Below are 20,846 nucleotides of genomic sequence, written 5' to 3' on the forward strand. Positions count from 1 at the left end.
TATACGAATAACTTTAACACAGGCTTCTAAAGCAACACTTGATGGGCAACCCAGCCTACACATACTGCAAGAGCCTCCTAGACGCTGGACACGGCAAACAAATATCTGTGTAACCCTGTTAATACCTGGAGGGGTTCGACTGCCGGTTTGCGAATTCTCCTGTCCATTTCTGGTAAACTGTGCTGATCTTACAGCAAGGTCTGTCTCAATGAGCTCTGTGGTGATGTGGTATGAAACGGCCCCAGACAGTGCAGTTTGCAATGAATCACAGAAGCAGCCACCCAAGAAAGAAACAAAAGATTATTTCTTTAAAAGGAAAAGGTTATTTTAGAAGAAGAAAACTCAACAAAAAAAAATGCTAATTCTAAATCTGACTGTTGGCTTCTCAGTGCCTGGTCATCATGAATAAAGTATGTTGTGAGAACCTAGGGCCTGGTTTATATATATATTAAAAAAAAGTGTTAATCTGCTCCACTGCACATTTTATTGTATTAAAGTTCATTAAAAACAAAATCGATATTGCCTTTAACTTATTTTCATCAATCTGTATTTCCAAATTGCAGTTTAGCCTTTCTATAATTCAAATCGCCATGGCTACAAGTTGTTTTGGATGACCTGCAAATACCTTACCCTGCTTAGGCTGTCAGATTTAATAGTTGTAGTTTTTGACTTAAAAAAAAAAAAAAAAAAAAAAAAAAAAAAAAAAAGGCTATGTATCTCTAAGGAGTTCATTACAGTAAGTAGTTACACAAATCGCAATGTCGCTTAAATGAAGATAAAATAAACATGCATGTCTACAATACTCAATATGTTGTGTCCAGATCAAACTTCATCACAACTGAACATGCATTTCTATACATATTTATATTTAAATACAGACAGGCAGCCTCCAGACACCCGCATCCTCTATTCTGACACTATAAAATAGTAAATTTCATCATGGTTTAAATATTTATGCTAAAGAAAAGTGTCACAGATGAATGCCCACCTCCATTACTGTATATCTCCCAGCTAAGGATATATTACTGTACAAGGTACAGCTTCTCCTCATGAAAGAATGTTACATATCTTACTGAGGGAAAGGGGTGAGGGGAGTATGTGACCTACATCCACAGTATATTATACAGATCCCTGCCATAATAATCTGCACATGGAAGAAAATACCAAGCCAACTGAATCCTCTTTGAAGTCCACTCCACATCACATCTTAACAGAATAAAAGGGATACTTTCTCACTAGAATTATAATGACATCTATTAAATAGCTTTACAGAGACAGGCAAATCGCCAACATGGCTGCTGACAGACAACCATTATTAGATTGCTGGTAGAAAGGAAGCAATTCTGTGATGATTACTTTACTATTTAAGTATCAAGTCAACACTAGCCCCTGTGGTACAGCAACTACCAATACATAACACATTTGAGACAGATATTTACATTACTGCTACTTCAGCATCCAGCAACTGGCTTATTTTTGGAATGCTACAGTACAACATGTCCATTCATAATGCTGTACCCAAGGGTATATGGGACTGTGTCATATATTAATTATAGAAAACTGTTTTTTGTTTGTTTGTTTTGTGTGTGTGTTGAAATTATAACGGCAGGGACATATAACTATGTTCCTAATAGGTGAACTGGTGAATTGTTTCCTTAAATATTCGGATATTTAAAAGGGATAGTTCAGATGTTTTAAGTTTTAAAATTGTTGCAGCAAAGCCATGGCGAGCAACTGAAGCATAAATGTGGATTGTGGAATGACTTCTTTAAACGAACGTCGATTCAAATTCCATCCCATTTCAGACAGCCGGTTCTAACCAAACGTGTAAAAAAAAAAAAAAGTATACGGTTCCGAAGCTGTAGCTCATGACTCTGTGTATCTCTACCTGTTCCATGGAGAGATGGCAAGTCGAGCAACGTGTATTTGGTTTAGCCACGGTTTGGGGTTTAATCACTCAAAACATTGGGTATTTAAATATAAAAATATATCTTAAATGTGACTTACAGGACGCAGAGGGCGTAGGCGCCGTTCACACTTTCGCTGTCCCGAACTAGGAAGCTTCCATCCTGACCTGCCCGGGCCAATAGCTCCTCGGCCGCAGCTCGGCTCAGATCCCGGTGATACCACAACGGAGACGCCCCGCCAGAGGGTGAGACCCCACCGCCAGCCATCATCGTTTTTTAAAAAAATCGGTTATAAAATCCAAGTAATAAAATATATATATATATATATATATATATATATAGTTTGGATATTGTATAAAAAAAAATAATAACTTAAAATAAATCCGGAAAGTGTGGATTCACGAGCCCACCGATTACTTTTCCCACGGAAATAAATACACTTAAATACATTTACAAAGCAGGATCAACAACAGAACCAAAGAAACAGAAGGGGTTCGCGTTTTAAATAAAATAAATGTTAAATATATCGCTGCAAAAGAATGGATTCTAGTTCTACTAACTGTTCCAAGGCAAAACAAAACGACTGCGGTAAACACAACTTGTCATAGTCAAGTCAGTGTGCAGTTCAATTTGTTACGATAAAATACACAAAACCTTAAAAAAAGGATAAAATATATATGGTTAAAAAAAAAAAAATCCAGCGATCAGCTCTGAAGTCAGTTTTCTTTTGCAGAACAGTCAGTATTTCTGTTTCCTCAGGCTGGTGATTGATTTGTCACTGTGTTGACATTACTGTACTGTAGTACTGTACTAGTAGTACTTGAATTGACCAATCAGCTTGACGGCTCCGAATAAAAAAAAAAAACTAAACAACAAAAAAAAATATACATTCACAATACATGAGTTGATTTCCTTTTATGCGTCCTTGTTTTCCAGCTTCAATTTCCTTATGGAATAATAGTTTATACCAAGAACGCACAGACACCTTCGCTCAGGCTTCTAGTCTGCCTCGTTTTGTGAAGTTCACATTCAGTCCCAATTAAATCCTCTCTGACGTTTATGTATCCTGCTTTTTCATAATAGCTACTTTTCTTGCACGTACTCCCAACGCAGATATTTCGACGACTTTGAAAAACATGACAATAAATCTATTTCCCCTGCCAGCGGCGAAGCTTTTTCAGTTTGACAAAAAACATCTTGCTCCCCGTTTAAACTCTCCATATCTCGTCTATTTTCATACCTCTTGCTATAAAATGATCCAGTGGCTTGTTACAGCACAATAACTTTACCACTTCCTGCTAAATCATGTCCTCCACGTCTCCCTACGAGTGTGCTCGGTTTACAAAAAAAAAAAAAAAAAAGTTACCGAGAAAACTTCCTGCTTCGTTTCACCATTCCGATATTTAAAGGGGAAGTCCACCTAGTAAATATGAACATAAACGCCGAGGTTATAAAGCAAACATGTATTGTTATTAGTATATTTGTATCCCTATGACAGACATGCATCTGTTTTGTTTGTTTTAATTTTTATATTACCATAAACATTTTACCGTATGTCCGGTTGTGATCATTAGTATATTAGAGAACATTTTTGAGTCTAAACCATTTTTGCTTGTCTTGAAATTACTCTAAAAGAAAACAGTTTTTATAACAGTAGAGAGGCTAGAATAAAATTATAATTATTGACCATTCTTATATCACATTAAATACAACTGATAGATAATGCCATTTATGTTATGCTACATTTGCTAAAATGACCAAACTTTTTCCTTTGGATATTCAGCTAGTATATGTTTTATAATGTTTGTAATCATTCCAAATGATTCGCTTTCTCCAAAATTTAGATTTTTTTAGAGAATGTTTTCTTCTCTGAACAGGAAGCAAATAAAACCTGGTAAAACCTTACAGGCCTGCACGCAACTTGCCAGCCAGTTCTAGTGAGCAAGAGTAACGATAAAAACAAAACATATAGATTTCAACACCAGTAACTAAACTCAGACCAGAATCATGATACATTGTTTTATTCATTTGTTTTTCTTTCTTTTACCTTAAACTTTGGAAATTAAAACTGCTGCATAATTCCATCAAGTGTTGTTGTTTTTTTTTGTGTTTTTTTTTTATCAAAAATGTGTTTTCATTTTAAAACGTGATATCTGGTACTACACTGACTAGAAAATGAAATCTCTGTAAGCCTTGCTTCACATAGTTTTATACTTCCTTGGTCATTTCACCTGGAGAGTGAACTTGTTCCCACCCTTTCAGGGCCTTTTGTCCTGTTAGTGACCAACCAGCTGCTTCCCCTAATGACTGATATGTTTTGCAGCAAGTACGATTCTTTGATCCGCAAAGACTCTGCTGGGATAAAAGGGCCTAAGAAGTAAAACAGTCAAAGACTTACTGGAAGGCAAAAAACCCCCACAAACTGAGATCTTTCTTTAACCTAGTGTAGTACCAGATGTTATGTTTTAAAATGCAAATGCATGTTTGCTAGGTTTGTCTTTCAAAACTGCACTCTTGAAACTAACATAGTGGAACATAATTCCACTCTACATAACAGACAGTTAACCAGTCGCATGTGGTTATTTTTTTGGTGATATATTTCCTTAATACGACACTGAAACTGTTGAAATGATTAAATAAGGCTGGTTGAATTGTACAGTTACTTAGTTCTGAAAGAGTTAAGTAAGCTCTACAAGGTGAAATTATTTACAGCACTGAAAACCTGACCACAAAAAAACGGCAAAAAAGCACTTGGGGGTTAAAAAAAACCAAAAAAACCCCACATTGCAGTAATTTGTTTTTAAATGTATTCATTTCTCAGTTGTATGAGGAATCCCCTTTGTTTCAATGTGTAATTGAAACAAAATCAAAGTTAATCTGGGACAGTCATGGTAGAAATAACTCTATCTAAATACCTTTGAATGAGGAAGTTACCTGAGTTGAGCATCTGAATTCATCTGATGCATGGAAGCGTGTGTCTAAGACAAGCCTACAACAGTCTGGGTGTGTTGTTAAGGTTATGCCCTATTAGGATTTGGAAAAATTACATCTTGGAGGAGTTGCATTTTATACTTTTTCCAGGAATCGTAACTAGGCAAAAGTATAAATTAATACAAAAAAAAACAACAAAAAAACAGAAGCAGGAATTGCTGAGCACAGAATATGGAAGTGGCTTTGAGTGGATTTTCTTGCAATGTGATTCTGCTGTTTGCATCCTGCCACGAGTAATCTTGCCATCAGTCAACCTAGCTATTAAAGCTGGCTACAAAATGAAAGTGAACTGAACATTCTGAAGCCAATGGGTGTACAGCAATTGTGTATGCCAGCTGTGCCAGATCATTAAGATCTTATTCCAGGATGTAGAGAATGTAGCTCACATACAGTAGCGTTTAAAGTGAGAGTGATGACCAAGCTTTAAAAATCACTGCCTTTGATGTAGCTCACTTTCACTCCAATGGTCTTGCAGCAGTCAGGGCGTGTGACACAGGAAGTGATTAGTTACCAGGAAGAAGCAGTCATTATTTGTTCTACAAAGCTGGTCTTGTAAAAACAGTATATGCTGATTTACCAGATACCTGGTAATGAAAAGGCCTTGCAGTGATGAAAATGGTTGAAATAGCCATTACAGCAGATATCACACACATACACACAAAGTTATGGATACATTTTTGACTAGGTACAATACATTTTTTATCAGGAAAACAGCAAAGAGAGGACTACAGTGAGGAGAAGGAGGGCAGCTGGGCGACCGAGGGAAGAAGCCTTTCCGACTAGGCCCATCTGTATCGCATAGTATTGTGCCACCTCAGGGTTTGGGTTTTTGCCATACTCGAACCACATCTGCAAGCAGCGGCCACTGCCTCTTATGTGGGTGGTGTATTTGTAAGAGTCAGACCAGATCTTTTCGCACAGGCTCTGCGCAGTTGGAAATACGTCACTAAACTTCTGACAGTGGGTATTTGCTGGGCAGCGGTTAATTCCTGGAAAAGGAAGGAATGATTGCTTTTATTTTAGCATTCATTGTGACAAAGGAGGTCTAACACAAGCATTGGCAACATGAGTTTCTCTTTCAGCCCACACGTATGCTTCTGCCTCTTCAAATTCTATTATTTCTAGTGATTCTGATATTTCCAAAAACCTGTGCTATGGAATGACTGTACTGAGTTTCTTCGCAATTGGATGAACTGTTATTTTAACCCCCTACCCAAAGCAAATAAGTATATATCATTGTCCAAAAAGGAAGGTCCCATGTACTGTACATCTTTAGAGATACCGTAGACAGATGTATTTGTTTGTGTCTCAGTGTGTGAGCAACTGACCTGTGCTCCAGTCCCAGCCCTTGTGCCAGTTCTCTTTACATGTGTAGTCATCTTTGCAATCTTCCCACCATGCACTGCAGTCCTCCTTGCATAGGGGCACATACAGGATTCGCTCTCGACGCCAACTTTGGTCAACCTGAAACAAAAAAAGAAAACAGCATTTCATTTCTAAAGTACTTTTTGACTAAGAATGTGCATAAAAAAACAATACTAAAAATGACTCCTATAAAACAAAGGCCTAAAGAACTACACTAATACAATGCTATTTCACACAAAGGGTAGGTTATACAGAGGCCTTGAGTCAAATAAAAACAAACTTACACATACCTAAACAATTGTAAAGACCAAGTACTGTATCTCACTGTGCTTTCTAAGACTGATGTGTTGGCCAGCATTGTGCTTTCAACATGTTTTATGTTCTGAATATAATTTTATTGGTGTGCAGAACAAACCACTCACTGTGCCTGTGTTGCTCAGGACAGTGACTCTGAATTCACTCGAGGGCACTAGGGGTGTTTTTGCAATGGCACACAGGGTACTGCAGGCTAATGAGTAGTGCCCAAGCTCATCCCACAAGTGCTCGTTTGGGGGGAGGTCTGCAGATGGGATATGCATATTTGATTGTTCAACCCATCAAGCACAGTTTTTTTTTAGAAATAAAAGGCAACTGATGTATTGGGCAGTAATGGCACAACCAAAAATGGTCACATATACAACAACAAACATTTACAATTTTCTATTATGACTCTTTCAATGTCACACATCAGAAACACACAGTTCTCCACCATTTAAAGGGGTTACAGCCAATGACATGATTCCATAAATCTTACCTGTGCTGCACTTCTATTGGTTATGATTTTAAATGATACAAAACAATAATTCTAATTGTATTATTGTTACTTGTAATAAACCTTTGGAGACAGTTGATACTTTTAAATACTTAGGTGTCAATATCGATACAACTCTTAAATTTGAAAAATTGGGAGAAAACTGGGATTGTTGTATGGCCAGCGTCATTGCTTAAATTTTACATCAAGATTTAAATTAGCTAAGCAACTTTTGTTTCCTATTCTGGATTCTAATGATGTGATTTACATGACTGCTAGTAAGGAGTCGCTGAAGAAGAGTGATACAGTGTTTAACAGGATTTGTAGATTCGTAGAGTACTCCTTTAGAACATCACTGTACCTTGTAAACTTGTTGTCACCTGATAATAGAAAGAACTTAACAAACTGCCTGTTTATCGGAGTAATCTATTCCAGGAGTTTACCTGTGATTACAGTTTACGAAATGTTTGTGGTACCAAATATTTTAAAATACCGTTGGTAAAAAGTGCTACTGGAAGGAAATCTTCTGCTTATGCTGAAGATTGGAATGCGTTGCCGATGGGACTTAGATCAGAGACTTCCCATCGTCAATTAAAAAATGTGCTGTATCATTATTATCTGAAGAAGCTCTGTGTATGTATATCATGCTGTGTAGTGTTTTAAATGTGTATTCTTTGTGTTTTATGTGATTGTAATTTGCTGCTGGTGGACACCGTTGTAAACGAGCTAATTATAGCTCATATGGCCTTTTTCCAATAAAAATTTTAGAAGAAAATGTAGGTCTCATGTGTGCTGTTTTATAAGAGGCCAGTGTTTTAACAAACATGCATTTTTCTTTAAAAAATGACATCACAATTGGTAAAATGTATAGAATAATATTTTACTTATTTTCTGGACGGCCATTGAAAGGTCTTGTTGTTTAGATGGAACAAGTTGTATGACTATGGCTTGTGGGTAGGCTTTGTTGTTGAACAATGGTGGCTTTCCTCAGCAGTGAAATATTTAAACACAGAAGGTCCAGACACAGGCAGTGTGTCTCTGGGGCTACAGTGACATCTAGTGGTCAAACACGGCTAGCTAAAATAGATGTACTTTCAGTGATCACCAGGGTTTGGGTCAATTCCAGTTTTTCAATTCCAATTCCATTTTCTTTCCCAAATGATAATTTTGCAGTGGTCTCTTAATTTTTTCCAGAGCTATATATAAGAGCCTAACAGTGCCTTGCAGGATGGATACAATGTACACATGAGGACTTTGAGATGGAGTGGTCTTTGATTACAGCGATTTGAGCTAATGCATCAGAGGAAGTGGGGCCTAGTGTAGTAGTTTGAGCTGTGGGACTGAGGCAGAGTGGCATAGCGGTTAGAGCTGAGGGACTGGGAATCTGTGTTTAGCCACCAGCTGCTGAAAAACAAAAAGTGGAACCTTTTTCTTCTCACCTTTTGGATCCAGGGCCCCAGGTTGGGGGAGCACTCGTAGAAGCATGTGTCCTGAATGAAGTGTTTCTTGCATTTGTCCGTCATCATGCCACAGTGGTTCCAGTTGAAGTTGTAAAGGTATGATTGATCATTGTGGGCCTCAGAGGTGGTGTTAGCCATGCAACAGGCATTGTTCTTCCAGGGAGCACACTGGATAACATAAACAAGGAAAAGACCGTGTGTGATACACAGGCAGTAATATGTATGCTTGACTAATAAAGTGAAAACATAGCTTTAGATAGATGACTACAATTGTAATCCTTACCTGCTGGTACAGGTCCCCCTCTGGTCCTGGGTGGACTTTGTGATGCTTAGCGTCCATGCACATGTTTAGCACGTCTTCTCCTGTTGCCATAGAAACCATCGCCAATAACACTAGCCCCAGCATCTCTCTGTAGATGACAGATAGGGAGATGATGTCGAGGACCACACATTTCTGCAAAATGTTTTTCAGGTTTTCTGTTTCATTCAGTTCTCTTTTTTCTTTTCCATTTGCATTGCACCCTACATGTCACATTAACATATTCAATTACATACCGCTTTGTAGTTTAACATACACTTAACGAAAAACTGACAAATTGAAATCTAACATGAAATACACTGCTACTATTGTGGCTTCCGATAGACTTATGCGAAATAATTTTGTAGTTTGTTTGATTACATGCTGTTAAATGAAAGATCTAAATTATGTTTATACAGTTTTTTTTTATTATTATTATCTCAATCCTAAAATTCTAGTAGATGCAAAATCTTTGGCCATAGCCATAGACTCTGGACCAGTCACTGTAACTGCACTCTGTGTAAAGAGTGTAACCAAATCTTTGGTTCCTGGTTGAAATAAAAACCATGACTGTACGGGGCACCAGGCTTGTTAGAAAGGGCTTTTATAGTAGCTAGTCTGTTGCATACAGACAATAAAAAACAACAGACGAGTTTGTAGGCTTCACCTTTATACACCTATATTACTTTTATACTGTTTTACATAAAAGTAAAAAAAAAATAGATTATCACAATCTTAAGAACAAAACCAACAGTCTAAGTCAATATAAAATAGAAATCAATAAATCAATAAATTCACACTTGTCTGGTCGTCTTTTTTTTTTGTTTCTAATATAGACTCACACCTGAGAGATCATTGTAGAAGGTCATCAAAAAAAGGCTGCTTTAACCTTTGTCTTTGGATAAAGCTTGCAAGACTTAACTGTTAACCAAGTGTAAGCATAAAATCACTGAAAAGCACTGTCAGTGCAATTACTTAATGACTATTGCAACACATGACTGGAATTACTGCCTGCTGAGAGCCACATCTCAACGTAGCTTAGCTGTTAACTTATCCCTGAAGTTAATAAAGTATTAAAAAGCTTAGAGAACATGCCTTGCCACTTATATTCTCTGGACTCACTATTTGAATGTAGGGACATCTTGTGTAAATATTTTTCATGCTTTGTCGTTGCTAGGTGGCTTAGTGGGTTAACGCACAAGTCTTCACCTCAGTAGGCTGGGGTGAATTTTGTCAATAGTGAAATTCATTTGGTGGTGTTAATTTAGCCCACAGTGGGCATTAGTCCACATCACAAAACCACCACACTGACACCCTTCATCAAAAGTGGATGCCTAGTCAGTCTCAATGAGAGTCCATCCTAAACTGGAAGCAGGCTCTCTCCTTTTCATATAGTCACTGGACTAAGGAGCTCATGAAATTGAAGTTAGACAAAATGGTCTATTTTGTTCAGCTCAGGTTTGTATTCATTCCCTCTCATCTCTTTTTGCTAAATGGTCATGCATGACTTCTCTCTTTTCAGTTTTTCCCTCTTCTTGTCTTTCTCTCTGTGTCTTTTTTAAAAATAGGCCTAGATATAAAATTAAAAACAATGAAACACATTTTTTTGGATGTACACAAAAGGTTTAAATGCTTACAAAATCATTTATTTCAGGATGTGTATAAGGGTTTTAGTCCATAATGTCCTGAAATATATATCTATGTGTAAATCCAAAAACACCTATATATAATTTTTAAAAATTTGCCAAACTTAAAGTCATATGACCTCAATATGGCAGCCAAACTAGGTTAGAAGTTGCCACCAACACCCTTAGCATGTCCACATACTTTGTCAAGTAGCCAAATGTTTCAGCTGGTGCCTTTTCGGCTTGTGTATTAATATCAGTGAACCGAGGAAGACACTAGACAAAACGTTTGTCTACTTCAATCACAGTAGTTTCTTCTAAGTGCTTGTATGAACATGGTTCATTTTTTATTATTACAGCTCCACCAAGGAGTTTACAAAACAGTGTTTTGATAACAGTTTAATGTATTATGAGATACTAGCAGTTGACAAAAACATAAGCTCCCCTCTCCGGGCAACTAGATTCAAGTTTTAAAATGTATTTTTGCACCAAAACAGTAACAAGCACTGAAAATTCTCAGCTCTACATCAGTCACCTTGCTTGGAAATGAACACACAGTCTACCTGTACTTTAATAATAGCACCAATACCTTGAATTCCCAGCTCGCCGCAAGTCACTTTTCAAGAAGTTACTTCTTAGTACTAAAACGCAGGATAATAAAAAGTAATACCTTTTATATATAGTTTCAAGATTTGCTTTAGATGAACCCTGGAGTTTTACACTGACTGCACTTCAAGAGATCCAACATCAAGCAACCTCCCAGGAAAACTAGAGAATAAAAACATTCATGCAACCTGAAAACCTACTTATTGCACTTTAACACAACGTCCAATCACCGCTCACTGTCATGTTTTTTCAGTGTACCTCTGATTGGCTTGAAATGAAGAATGCATGATAAGCTGTGTAATGGGGAGTTTTGGCATTAATGCTCTCTCTAAAGTAGGTCAAAGTCTGCGCTGAGTAGCCCTCAAGGCTACAACAAACAGCAAAACAAAGGCATAACACAGCACACCAGCAAAGTGCAGAGAACAGTGTGTTTGAAAAAAGGCAATGCAAATGTCTGATCTGCTTGTTATATTCAAATAATATCACAATCAGAACAGTATTTGGGCACTATCCATCAGGTAAATACCAGGCTTCTGCGTTGATTAAGATGGTGTGAGGAACTTTGGACAGGGGAACACTAAAAACTGCCTAACTCGGCCAATACCCCTTTAAAAAGGTGTCATATTACACACAAGTGCTACAAATAAGCAATCAGATTTCAAAATAAATAAAAGAAAAATCAAATAATTAAACAAACCATAACCAAAACAATAAATTAATGTAAAAATACATAAATAAATTTAATTGAAGCTAACAAACCACAGATAAAGGCCTCAGATTTCATATATTTTAAGTTTCTATCATTTTCAAATGAATGTAGAAGAACTGAAAATGTTTAAGCATTTTGATTATGCGTCCGCGGCATGATTCCAAGCGTGTGCACTGTGTATGTGGTAACCAAGGAGCCTACAGGCCCGCTCTAACTTTGGAGCGTACCTGTGTAGTCTCCTTGGTTACCAAAGCCCCATGCCTGCTGTTTCCAATGAAGCCCCGGATGTATTGATCTCTCTTACAGCACCTGAGTAAAAAAAATGTAATCCCCCCCAGGGCGTTCATGACACATGATCAATTCAAGGCGATAATGGCTGCGCTACATATCGTCGATCCTGCCACAGAGAATAATAATGATCGGCTACACAAACTGCGCTACCTCCTCGATCACCTAAAAGCCACATGTTTTAAACTTTACCAGCCTAACCAAATGTAGCAGTCGATGAGCGTATGGTTAGGTCTAAGTCGCGATCAGGTTTTAGTGCATGAACGATAAACCAACTAGGTGGGGATTCAAGTTGTGGGTTCTAGCAGCGTCAGACAACGGTTACACAATTAATTTTGATATTTACACCGGCAGCCGTGATGGTAGGGAAACTGGTTTAGCGAAAAAGGTAGTCTTAGAATTGGTCCAGCCACTTGTTCACCAAGGCTACAACATATGGTTTGATCATTTTTATACATCGCCAAGTTTGCTGATGGAACTAAAAAGTCTTGGTTGTAATTCTTGTGGCATGTGCAACAGAAATTGCCTAAACTTTCCCTTTATTGTGAAGGATTATAAAGAATGGGAATGTCTGAGCAAGTGTGGAGATATGAGATGGTGTCGTATCGAGGAAGGGAACATTCTAGCTGTTCAGTGGAGGGATGCTCGAGCCATTACTTGTTTGTCGTCATTTCATAGTGCCAACGAATCGAGCACCATAACAAGAATGTTAAAAACCGAGGGTCATTGGACTCAAACGGAGGTGTGGCAGCCTGCCGCCATTCACGACTATAATCGGCACATTTGTGGTGTAGACAAATCCGACCAGAGAATCGGAGCCTACCATGTTCTCCTCCAATCCATTTCCACTTCATTGACATAACGGTCACCAACAGTGTCCTTTTCTTCCAAGAGTGGCGAGAAAAGAATCAGGGTACAGACGGTTTTGAAAGATGCAGAAAATATTCTCATCTCCATTTTAGAGAAAATCTTTGCCGGCAGCTGGCAGGAATCGGTATAGAAGATGACGTGCCGCTGTATGAGCCAGCAGTCAAAATAAAGCAGCCTTCCTCGTCATTCCATACATTGCACGTTCCTGGCTACCTAGAGAAACATAAGAACTGCTGGCTGTGTTACAGAATGACTAAAATAGAACGCAAAACGTTTGTTGTGTGCTTCGCCCCCGAGTGCAATGGCAAACCTCTATGTCTGCTTCTCGAACGGCCTTGCTTCCAAATTTGGCACTCTTCGGAAGCTGATGAACATCGTGTGGCTAAAAAATATTAGCAAAAAGATGGTGGTGCCCTGGTGAGAGCGTGGAAATATCTAGCAGATGGATTTGGTTGAAAAGGAACGGATAGCCAAGGTAAGTTAGCTGGTCTGGATTGATTGGGGGAGGGAGGAGGGTGGTGCTGGGACGCCGGAATCATTGTCCAGCCTACCCGAGGTGTCGTGGGCTTGTCGATGAAACACCCGAGACAGTAGGTGCCCAGCTGATGACCCCAGTGAAGTACCCCCACACCACCCACAGGTAGAAATGACCAAATGCAAGTTCTTTTTTGGCATTTATGTTGTGCAATTTTATTGTTTATATTACAGTGTTCATGAAATAAACTGTTTTTCTCTGAGAATTAAACTTTTTGTGGGAAATGTGTTTGATGCACTTGTAATTTGTATACTCCTCTAATATATATATATATATATATACATTTTAAATAAAAACAACTTCTAATAAAAACAACTACATTTTGACTCCGTACTAATTGGAGATGAAACCCGCACTATGTAGTAATTTTACATGCCAGGAAGCCAGGCCAAACTTAGACCAATTATTTCCTTATCTGATGCCGAGAGACTAATGCATGCCCATGTTTCATCTAGGATTGATTATTGTAATGCACTTTTTTCTGGTGTCCCAAAATGTGGGACACCAGAAAAATTCTGGCTAAAACTGGGAAAAGTGAACATATTGCCACTGTTTTGGCCTCTTTTACACTGGCTCCCTGTGCAGTATAGAATTGTAAGATTTTGCTGAATGGATTAGCACCCAGTTATTTGCAGGAGTTACTGACCCTGTATCTTCCAAACCGCACTCTGAGATCACAGGATGTGGGGCTGCTGGTTATTCCTAGGGTCAACAAAAGCAACACGGGAGGTAGGGCTTTTTCTTGCAAACAGTTGTAGTAATACGTGGGGACATGTAATGCTGTATTTTTTTCTGAACCCCGCTACTTACTCTTTTAAGGCTGTATGTAACAAAATTGGAGCAAAACTTTCTAATTCTGGATTATGGTGACGGGATATGCATGATGGCAACTAAGCTGATCTTAAAGTAAACAGATACACTATTCAGCAGGATTTATAGATCTATTCTTCAGTGTGGTGCATTAGAACACCATTGCACTCTGTACACCACGTTAAATTTGGTGTTCCCACTGGAACCAAATCCTTTTTACAAGGGCCAACAATAAACTGCCTGGCTATCTAAAATCTGTTCCAGGAGTTTAATTGTGTTTATTCCTTATGAAATGTCGATGATAATAAATATTTTAAAATAGTGAGAAGTACGATGGAAGGAAAGCTTTTGGTTCTGCTGCTTCGTGGTGCAGCCTTTCATCTGTGAGGTGCTGACCCGAGAGAATCTGAAGCCGGACGCCGTGCCCACCATCTTCCGACACCGTCATGACGCTGCCTCGTAACCCGACATGTTGGCCTTGGCCAGGAGTGGGACAGAACAGAGCAGCGACTGAGAGTGCCAGGAACCTGAGGGCGAGCTTCCAAAACTGAGGGACTTGTAGCATTCTCCTCTATATCATAATAAAACATTGTGCTTAACAGTTAACTATTCAGTAAGTGCAGTGCTATTCAATAACTTTATTTGCTGTTATCCACGCTGAATTCCGATTAAAGTCCAACTGTGTGTTGTAATTTCCAGGCTGAAGAAAGGAGTCCCACTCCAAAGGTAAATCATTTGAGAGTCTCTTCTGAGCTCTTTGCAAGCCCATACCGGTAGTTTTATTTTGATGGATCTGCATCAAAATCATCTCTACAACAGAAAACCCATCCATGGGCATCGACCTACAGTGTTTGATCAAGCAGGAGAGTGGCTATATCGCCACTGCGTTCATAATGTGAAGCTAAATTCCATCATTAATCACAGATTGGCATGCCTTCAAAGGGATTGTTTCAAACATGCTTTTCAAGCTTTTTTAACAGATAAATGGGAGAACCTAGTCCCGATTCTTTGTTCTTTAAGGGGAAATGGGAGCACAAGGAGGTGCTATAGTGTATGAGCCACATTAGTAACATCTTCATATTTTAACGTACAAATGGTATCACAATGGTACGAACTAATCCACACAGTACCATTGCATCATCAGGGAACACAAATGCAGATGTGTCACAGACATACACTCTCGCTGTGGGCTGAATTGTGCCCCACACACCAAGCTAGGGATTGGGTAGATGGAGCAAGTCCAGGTTATCCCACTGTAGAATTTTAACCAGTGGGCATCTGATCAAGATGTGAGTGTGTAGGGTTCTGTGAGTGGCTCACCTGCTAAAGGCATGACTTCAGGGTGTGCAGGCCGGGTGAGTTATACAGTTATGGGAGTGAAATCGGCAGGGACTGCTTCTCTACAGCCCATAGGCTGTTAACATCCTCTGTCGAATTCCTGGGTGTAAAGATACTATTGAGAGAAAATTTGACACTTGGGGAGAAAAAAACTGTAAAATAATTGGGTATTATAAACTCTTAAAACAAACCCCTACCATGCAGGAGTTATACTTTGTTGTAGGACACAATATTATGAGGTCCTGTTGTCATCCTGTTACACATCTCTTAATAAATACAGCATTTTTTAGGGGATTTTTACTTTTATGACTTGCATGTACCATGCTCTCATCGCATACCTGCTATTCTGGATAGGATACATATTCCTAAGCAAATGGGCACATTTCTACAGAACCCCTCAAGGGACATGGTGTGAATTAAAAAAGAAGGTTCGTATCAACATAATATCTTGTGCGCATGACATCTGGTGAGCATGAGTTAGTGCTTAATCCTTGTAAGAGATTGTGGTAACAGAGCTCATAGTGTGGCTTGATTGAGTTTTACTTTTATATCGGGCTAAAAATAAAGATATTATCTTTGTACTTCACACTTGTCATGATTATGTTATAAGTGAAAGACATTTAAAACATATTTTGAGAAGTATGGGATTATTTTGCAGAAAGTGTTCAGCAAGATATTATGTCATGCGCTCAAGATACTAACCAACTTTTTAAATTCACACCATGTCCCTTTAGGGGTTCCGTACATTTGTGGAGTCTTTTATGGAAAACTTTTATGGAAATGTTTCCCACTTTATCTGAGCTCCTTCATTTCACACTGAGATAACCAATCCTTTTTTTGGAGGAATTTATCCTTGAAACCAGAAATTACTTTACAGACCTATCAAGGGCATTGCAGAAGTAAAACAAATATTATGTCTGAAGGAAAGGCTACAGAAAAGAAAAAAAAATGTTTATCAATGACATGAAAACTTGCTAGCCAAAACAGGTTAGAAATCTTTTGACCCAATACCAGTGTTCCAGAGTAGCTTGGAAGTCTGGGAGCTCCACATTAAAATACCTGGAAAGCTCTCTCAAATTGGTTTAAGAAGACTGTACGTATGTCAGTATAATTATAAAATGTGCATGTGTGTTCTGTTAGGATATTTGTAGAACAATATGTGTTGTATGTTTGAATAAAGGCAGCTTCAACTTCAAACGGAACTAGCTGTCTGGAGCTTGAAGGAGTCCCATAATATAATTTCATCCCGATCGTTGAAGAATGGTAAATCATCCCTCTAATTTACACAGTCGCAGACTGCGCACCTCGAATCGATTTCGCCCTGTGCCTGTGGTGACATGACATCGTATTCAGCCCAGTTGGGGTCCTTTCCTTTCCTTATTAAACTCAATAACGCAACGGGCTTCGGTTTGTTGACGGAAACAGAAGCGTAGGTTTCATGCGGAACTGTACCATCACTAGGAGAGGGACTCTGATTCAGTGAACACAGACTTCCGGCAGGGAAACAATTTGAATTTAAACACTGACAGGTTGTGATCAGAGGTATGTACTAAAAACAACTTTGCAATTGACAGAAACGTTTTATAAATCCAAATTCTAAAAATGAAACGGTGGAGTTAAAAAAAAAAAAGTTTAATATTTGAGTCAGCAAAGACAAGACCTGACTTGAAATTAAAACATGGATTATTTTTTACGGTATTGTGGACATTTGTGTTAAAATAAAAACATACAATGTTATATGTTTGTAGCAAAATATTCCCTGTATTCTCTGTTCGTGGGTGGTATTTGTGTAATTGCAGACTAACTCAAGTCATTTGCATTGTATTCATAGCAGAATCTAATATTGAGTTTCAATTGATGATGTAATTTTATAGTATAGCGTTTCATTTATTATTGAAACGCTGTATCATGGTATGTTGATCGCACATAAACGAGTTGTTAACCGAAATTAAAAGCTGTTTTGCAACTTGCAATATTTTATAAAGTAACGATTCATGTAGTGGACAGTGGAACAAAGGAAAAAAAAACTGCAAGTAGTCTCTTCCATTCCATGTAGGCTAACTCCATATGGTTTACTTACTCAGTGTTCGGGTGCGGCAAAATTGTGGTTTATCGATCATCAACCAACAAATGGAGGAAACAGCTTCCAGGAATGTGGTCCACTTGAGCTTGAATGCCCAATTTGTGAAGTTGATCTTGCCTTCTCTCTCTTAAGAATGTCCACACTCTTCCCCTCCCTGTTCCCGCGGATGACCGAGTCCCTCTGGTTTAACCTGGACCGGCCCTGTGTGGATGAGAACGAGCTTCAGCAGCAGGAGCAGCAGCACCAGGCCTGGGTTTGTGTATGATCTGTCAAGCTGTTGCCTGATGAACAGTTCCCACGCTATTAATTAATTAAGCAAGCAGTAACACACCAGAAGGCACGCGGTTGTGCTGAAATAACCCATACCTGCCATATATTGTCAGGAACGACCTTCAGCCATTTGAGAAGAGAGCTGTCTAGGTACAACCACTCCCCTTTAAGTATGTGGTGCTTGTGAAATAGCCTGTAAAATAATAATATATTTGACAGATGAGGCTAACGCAATCCAGACCAGAACAATTGTAGTTTGTCCCGCCCATTAGTATCTTTTAGATATGGGGGTTTAATTGAACTAAACGAAGGAGGGTCTAAATATTGTTGTCCTTTAATTAATTAAATAGAAAAAAACTCTTAATAGTGTGTGTGTGTGCTTCTCTTGGGTGTATTTAGGTTAGCCACTCTTTATATCAATTGAATATACGCCATGTCTTCAAATAAAGATCTATTTGACTTGGTCCTTGCCTGCTGTAGTGTGGGTGGTGCTCCCTTCAATGAGAATTTCACTTTAGCAAGCAAAAAAAGAAAGCTGTTTGTGCACCACCTTATTTATTCTACTCACGACTGAACATGAATTATGTTGGTACATTCGAAGTGTCTTCCTAACTCTTGTACCCGTTTAGCAACTTTTCACTTGGTCTTTACTTGGTAGCTGAAAAAATACATTTTGTCAAATAAATACAAGTCAGTAAGACCATTTAATGTAAAACATTTGAAAAAAGATTAGCAAGATCAACTAACATACCAGTCCTTGTTTAAGCCTCCATTTTACTTTGTCTCAGACAACAGGCTTTGTTTTCAGTCCTTCTTCGTTAATTGTGATTATAATCCCTGTCTTTTCAGCTCCAGAGCATAGCTGAGAAAGACAATACCCTGGTGCCTATTGGGAAGCCCGCCTCGGAGGTACCAAATGTACTTACAGGACTTTTTATTTTTGTTTGTTTGGTGGATTGAGAATGTCTGTGGCTTTTTGACATTCACTTTGTTGCATTAAGGATTTTTTTAAAGCTCTTTACGTGTGGTTCATTTTGTTGTATTGTCATTTTAAAATAAAGCTTCATTTGGTGGATAAAAATATGTTGAGATTCTTGAGTTATAGTCTTAAAAGATACAGATTTTGCAGGGCTTTAAATGGCTGTTTGTGAACGGACTGGCTTAACTTGTAGGCGTCGGACTGATCATTTGTTTATAGCATGCATATGTCAAGGTATAGCTTACAAGGCCTGACAATGTTACAGCATTAAGACCTGAGACACATCCCCATCAGGCTGTGCTCCAGGCTAGCTCTGGTGATCTTGAAGAAATCCCTGAGAAACAAGCATTTGTTACACCTATGTAAACATCTACCAAAACAAAACTGCAAACAATCCAAGGAAGTAACTGTTATTTTACCATAACCATAATAAATAGGTTTGTATGACTAACTGAGTTTTGTTTGTACTGTTTGCCATGCTGACCACTTGACAGCACTTTGATGACGAGGAGGAAGAGGATGATGAGGATGATGAAGACAGCGAGGAGGACTCTGAAGATGACGAGGACATGCAGGACATGGACGAGATGAATGATTACACAGAGTCTCCTGATGACGGGGAGATCAATGAGGTAAGCCAAAGATTAGAGCTAATCAGAGGCTGTTAAAAATAGCCATATGGACTTGACACCATTACATCAATCCATTTATTTAAAAAATAAATGAAATCTGATTGCTGTGTGTTCCTCCTAGGTGGATATGGAAGGGGCAGATCAAGACCAGGACCAGTGGATGATCTAGACCAGGGGTCTCCAACCCTGGTCCTGTAGAGCTACTGTGGCAGCTGGTTTTCGTTTCAACCAATCTCTGTTATGTAATTGAACCAATTATTGGCTTAGTTAGTCAATATTAACAGGTGTTCCAGCTCTTTAGCCACTGATGATGTAAAGACACCTATAAAACCTGCTGGATAGGGGCTCTCCAGGACCAGGGTTGGAGGCCCCTAATCTAGACCCTCCTTCCAGTACTAGAGTGAAAAACAACATCCAGAACCTTGTTTTGGTCTTCCAGTACCCAGGAAGGGTTCACGGTTTTAAGGACGCAGCCCTTTGCCGTTGGCTTTGTATGCTCTGAACCTTGTTGCTCTGGTATTTTGAGTGCATTGTTTAACTGCAGTATATGGTAAAGTAGGTTTTGTTGGATTGTTTTTTGCTTGTTTGTTTTGTTGTATAACAAAGTGTTTATGCTTCAGCAAATGAATGTAAGAAACAAACCAACACTATTGGGTAACCATTCTACAGCAGGAGAGCCGCTTGTCCAGAAGTTTTTAAATGCTGCAAATCATAACCACTTTACACTTGTGTTTACAAACGGCACACAGCCATTAGACATATCCGGTGTGTTTATCCAAATACAGTATGTGAAAATAGGTTGGCTTCCCAATGGTGCTATGGAATAGGGAATATAGTACTATGTGCTTTTACTGGTATTATAAATTTACTGTCTGGAGTGTACTATACAGAACACGTACACATCCAAGCCCATTCGAGATGAACTTGTGTTTCTAGCAACTATGATACTTAATACACAACTGATCAATGAGCAGTCACTGATGGTCATCAACTGTCATGCTGCTGTAGAGTCTAGACCATCCAGTAGCTGTCTCTGCTGAGATTTAACAAAATGGATACAGTAACAAAGTTGGATAGCTTCCATGTCTGGGATTTACTCTGAAATTTCATTTGGGGTAAATGCATCTGGTTTGTTCTACTGCATTTTACTATTTAAAACAAAAATTAAAGTCACATGTTATTTAAAGAACTTGTGTGTTTTAAAGCATTTTATTTTCTATTTACAACATTACTACTACCAGGGCAAAAATGACATTAAAATCAAGCATATAAGAGATTGCAGGGAGTGTA

General features: G+C 38.6%; 3 protein-coding genes across 11 annotated transcripts in view; 1 reads left to right on the top strand and 2 right to left on the bottom strand.

Moving 5' to 3' along the window:
• Window positions 1-3,829, bottom strand: part of LOC117973034 (phosphatidylinositol 3,4,5-trisphosphate 5-phosphatase 2A-like) — a 41,166-nt gene extending 37,337 nt beyond the window's left edge. For both annotated transcript variants that reach the window (XM_059031185.1, XM_059031184.1), the window contains exon 1: window positions 2,008-3,829. In XM_059031185.1, coding sequence (XP_058887168.1) covers window positions 2,008-2,177 — 170 coding nt within the window. In that variant the 5' untranslated portion in view covers window positions 2,178-3,829. The remainder of the gene's footprint in view (window positions 1-2,007) is intronic.
• An 83-nt stretch (window positions 3,830-3,912) lies between these two features.
• LOC131738058 (folate receptor alpha-like) lies at window positions 3,913-17,810 on the bottom strand. 5 transcript variants are annotated; one of them, XM_059031193.1, is made up of 6 exons: window positions 17,673-17,807; window positions 15,575-15,692; window positions 8,797-8,923; window positions 8,493-8,681; window positions 6,227-6,362; window positions 3,913-5,887 (listed from the first exon to the last, which is right to left on the bottom strand). In XM_059031193.1, the coding sequence occupies exons 3-6, from the start codon at window positions 8,917-8,919 to the stop codon at window positions 5,601-5,603; spliced, it is 735 nt and encodes a 244-aa protein (XP_058887176.1). In that variant the 5' UTR covers window positions 8,920-8,923; window positions 15,575-15,692; window positions 17,673-17,807; the 3' UTR covers window positions 3,913-5,600. The 5 variants fall into 5 exon arrangements, with proteins under 5 accessions (XP_058887176.1, XP_058887177.1, XP_058887175.1 ...); XM_059031194.1 differs by having other exon boundaries at window positions 15,575-15,707; window positions 17,673-17,783; XM_059031192.1 differs by lacking the exon at window positions 15,575-15,692 and having other exon boundaries at window positions 17,673-17,810.
• On the top strand, window positions 17,002-20,745 carry LOC117405883 (anaphase-promoting complex subunit 15). 4 transcript variants are annotated; one of them, XM_059031197.1, is made up of 5 exons: window positions 17,002-17,134; window positions 17,808-17,934; window positions 18,795-18,863; window positions 19,419-19,556; window positions 19,678-20,745. In XM_059031197.1, exons 2-5 carry the CDS (start codon window positions 17,809-17,811, stop codon window positions 19,723-19,725), a joined length of 381 nt encoding a protein of 126 aa, XP_058887180.1. In that variant the 5' UTR covers window positions 17,002-17,134; window position 17,808; the 3' UTR covers window positions 19,726-20,745. The 4 variants fall into 4 exon arrangements, with proteins under 4 accessions (XP_058887180.1, XP_058887181.1, XP_033865235.1 ...); XM_059031198.1 differs by having other exon boundaries at window positions 18,795-18,854; XM_034009344.3 differs by having other exon boundaries at window positions 17,808-17,928.
• The last annotated feature ends 101 nt before the right edge of the window (window positions 20,746-20,846 follow it).

This window comes from Acipenser ruthenus, chromosome 9, assembly GCF_902713425.1.
Source record: "Acipenser ruthenus chromosome 9, fAciRut3.2 maternal haplotype, whole genome shotgun sequence".
Classification (NCBI taxonomy): Eukaryota; Metazoa; Chordata; class Actinopteri; order Acipenseriformes; family Acipenseridae; genus Acipenser; species Acipenser ruthenus.

What these genes read in the sequence shown, in the direction of transcription:
- LOC131738058 (XM_059031192.1), bottom strand. Translation starts at nt 8,919, where the DNA reads ATGCTGGGGCTAGTGTTATTGGCGATGGTTTCTATGGCAACAGGAGAA. An exon ending in AGGGGGACCTGTACCAGCAG is followed by an intron (nt 8,682 to 8,796) that starts GTAAGGATTACA and finishes TATGTTATCCAG; the next exon opens with TGTGCTCCCTGGAAGAACAA. An exon ending in GGGCTGGGACTGGAGCACAG is followed by an intron (nt 5,888 to 6,226) that starts GTCAGTTGCTCA and finishes TTCCTTTTCCAG; the next exon opens with GAATTAACCGCTGCCCAGCA.
- LOC117405883 (XM_059031197.1), top strand. Translation starts at nt 17,809, where the DNA reads ATGTCCACACTCTTCCCCTCCCTGTTCCCGCGGATGACCGAGTCCCTC. An exon ending in CCGCCTCGGAGGTACCAAAT is followed by an intron (nt 18,864 to 19,418) that starts GTACTTACAGGA and finishes ACCACTTGACAG; the next exon opens with CACTTTGATGACGAGGAGGA. An exon ending in ATGACGGGGAGATCAATGAG is followed by an intron (nt 19,557 to 19,677) that starts GTAAGCCAAAGA and finishes TGTTCCTCCTAG; the next exon opens with GTGGATATGGAAGGGGCAGA.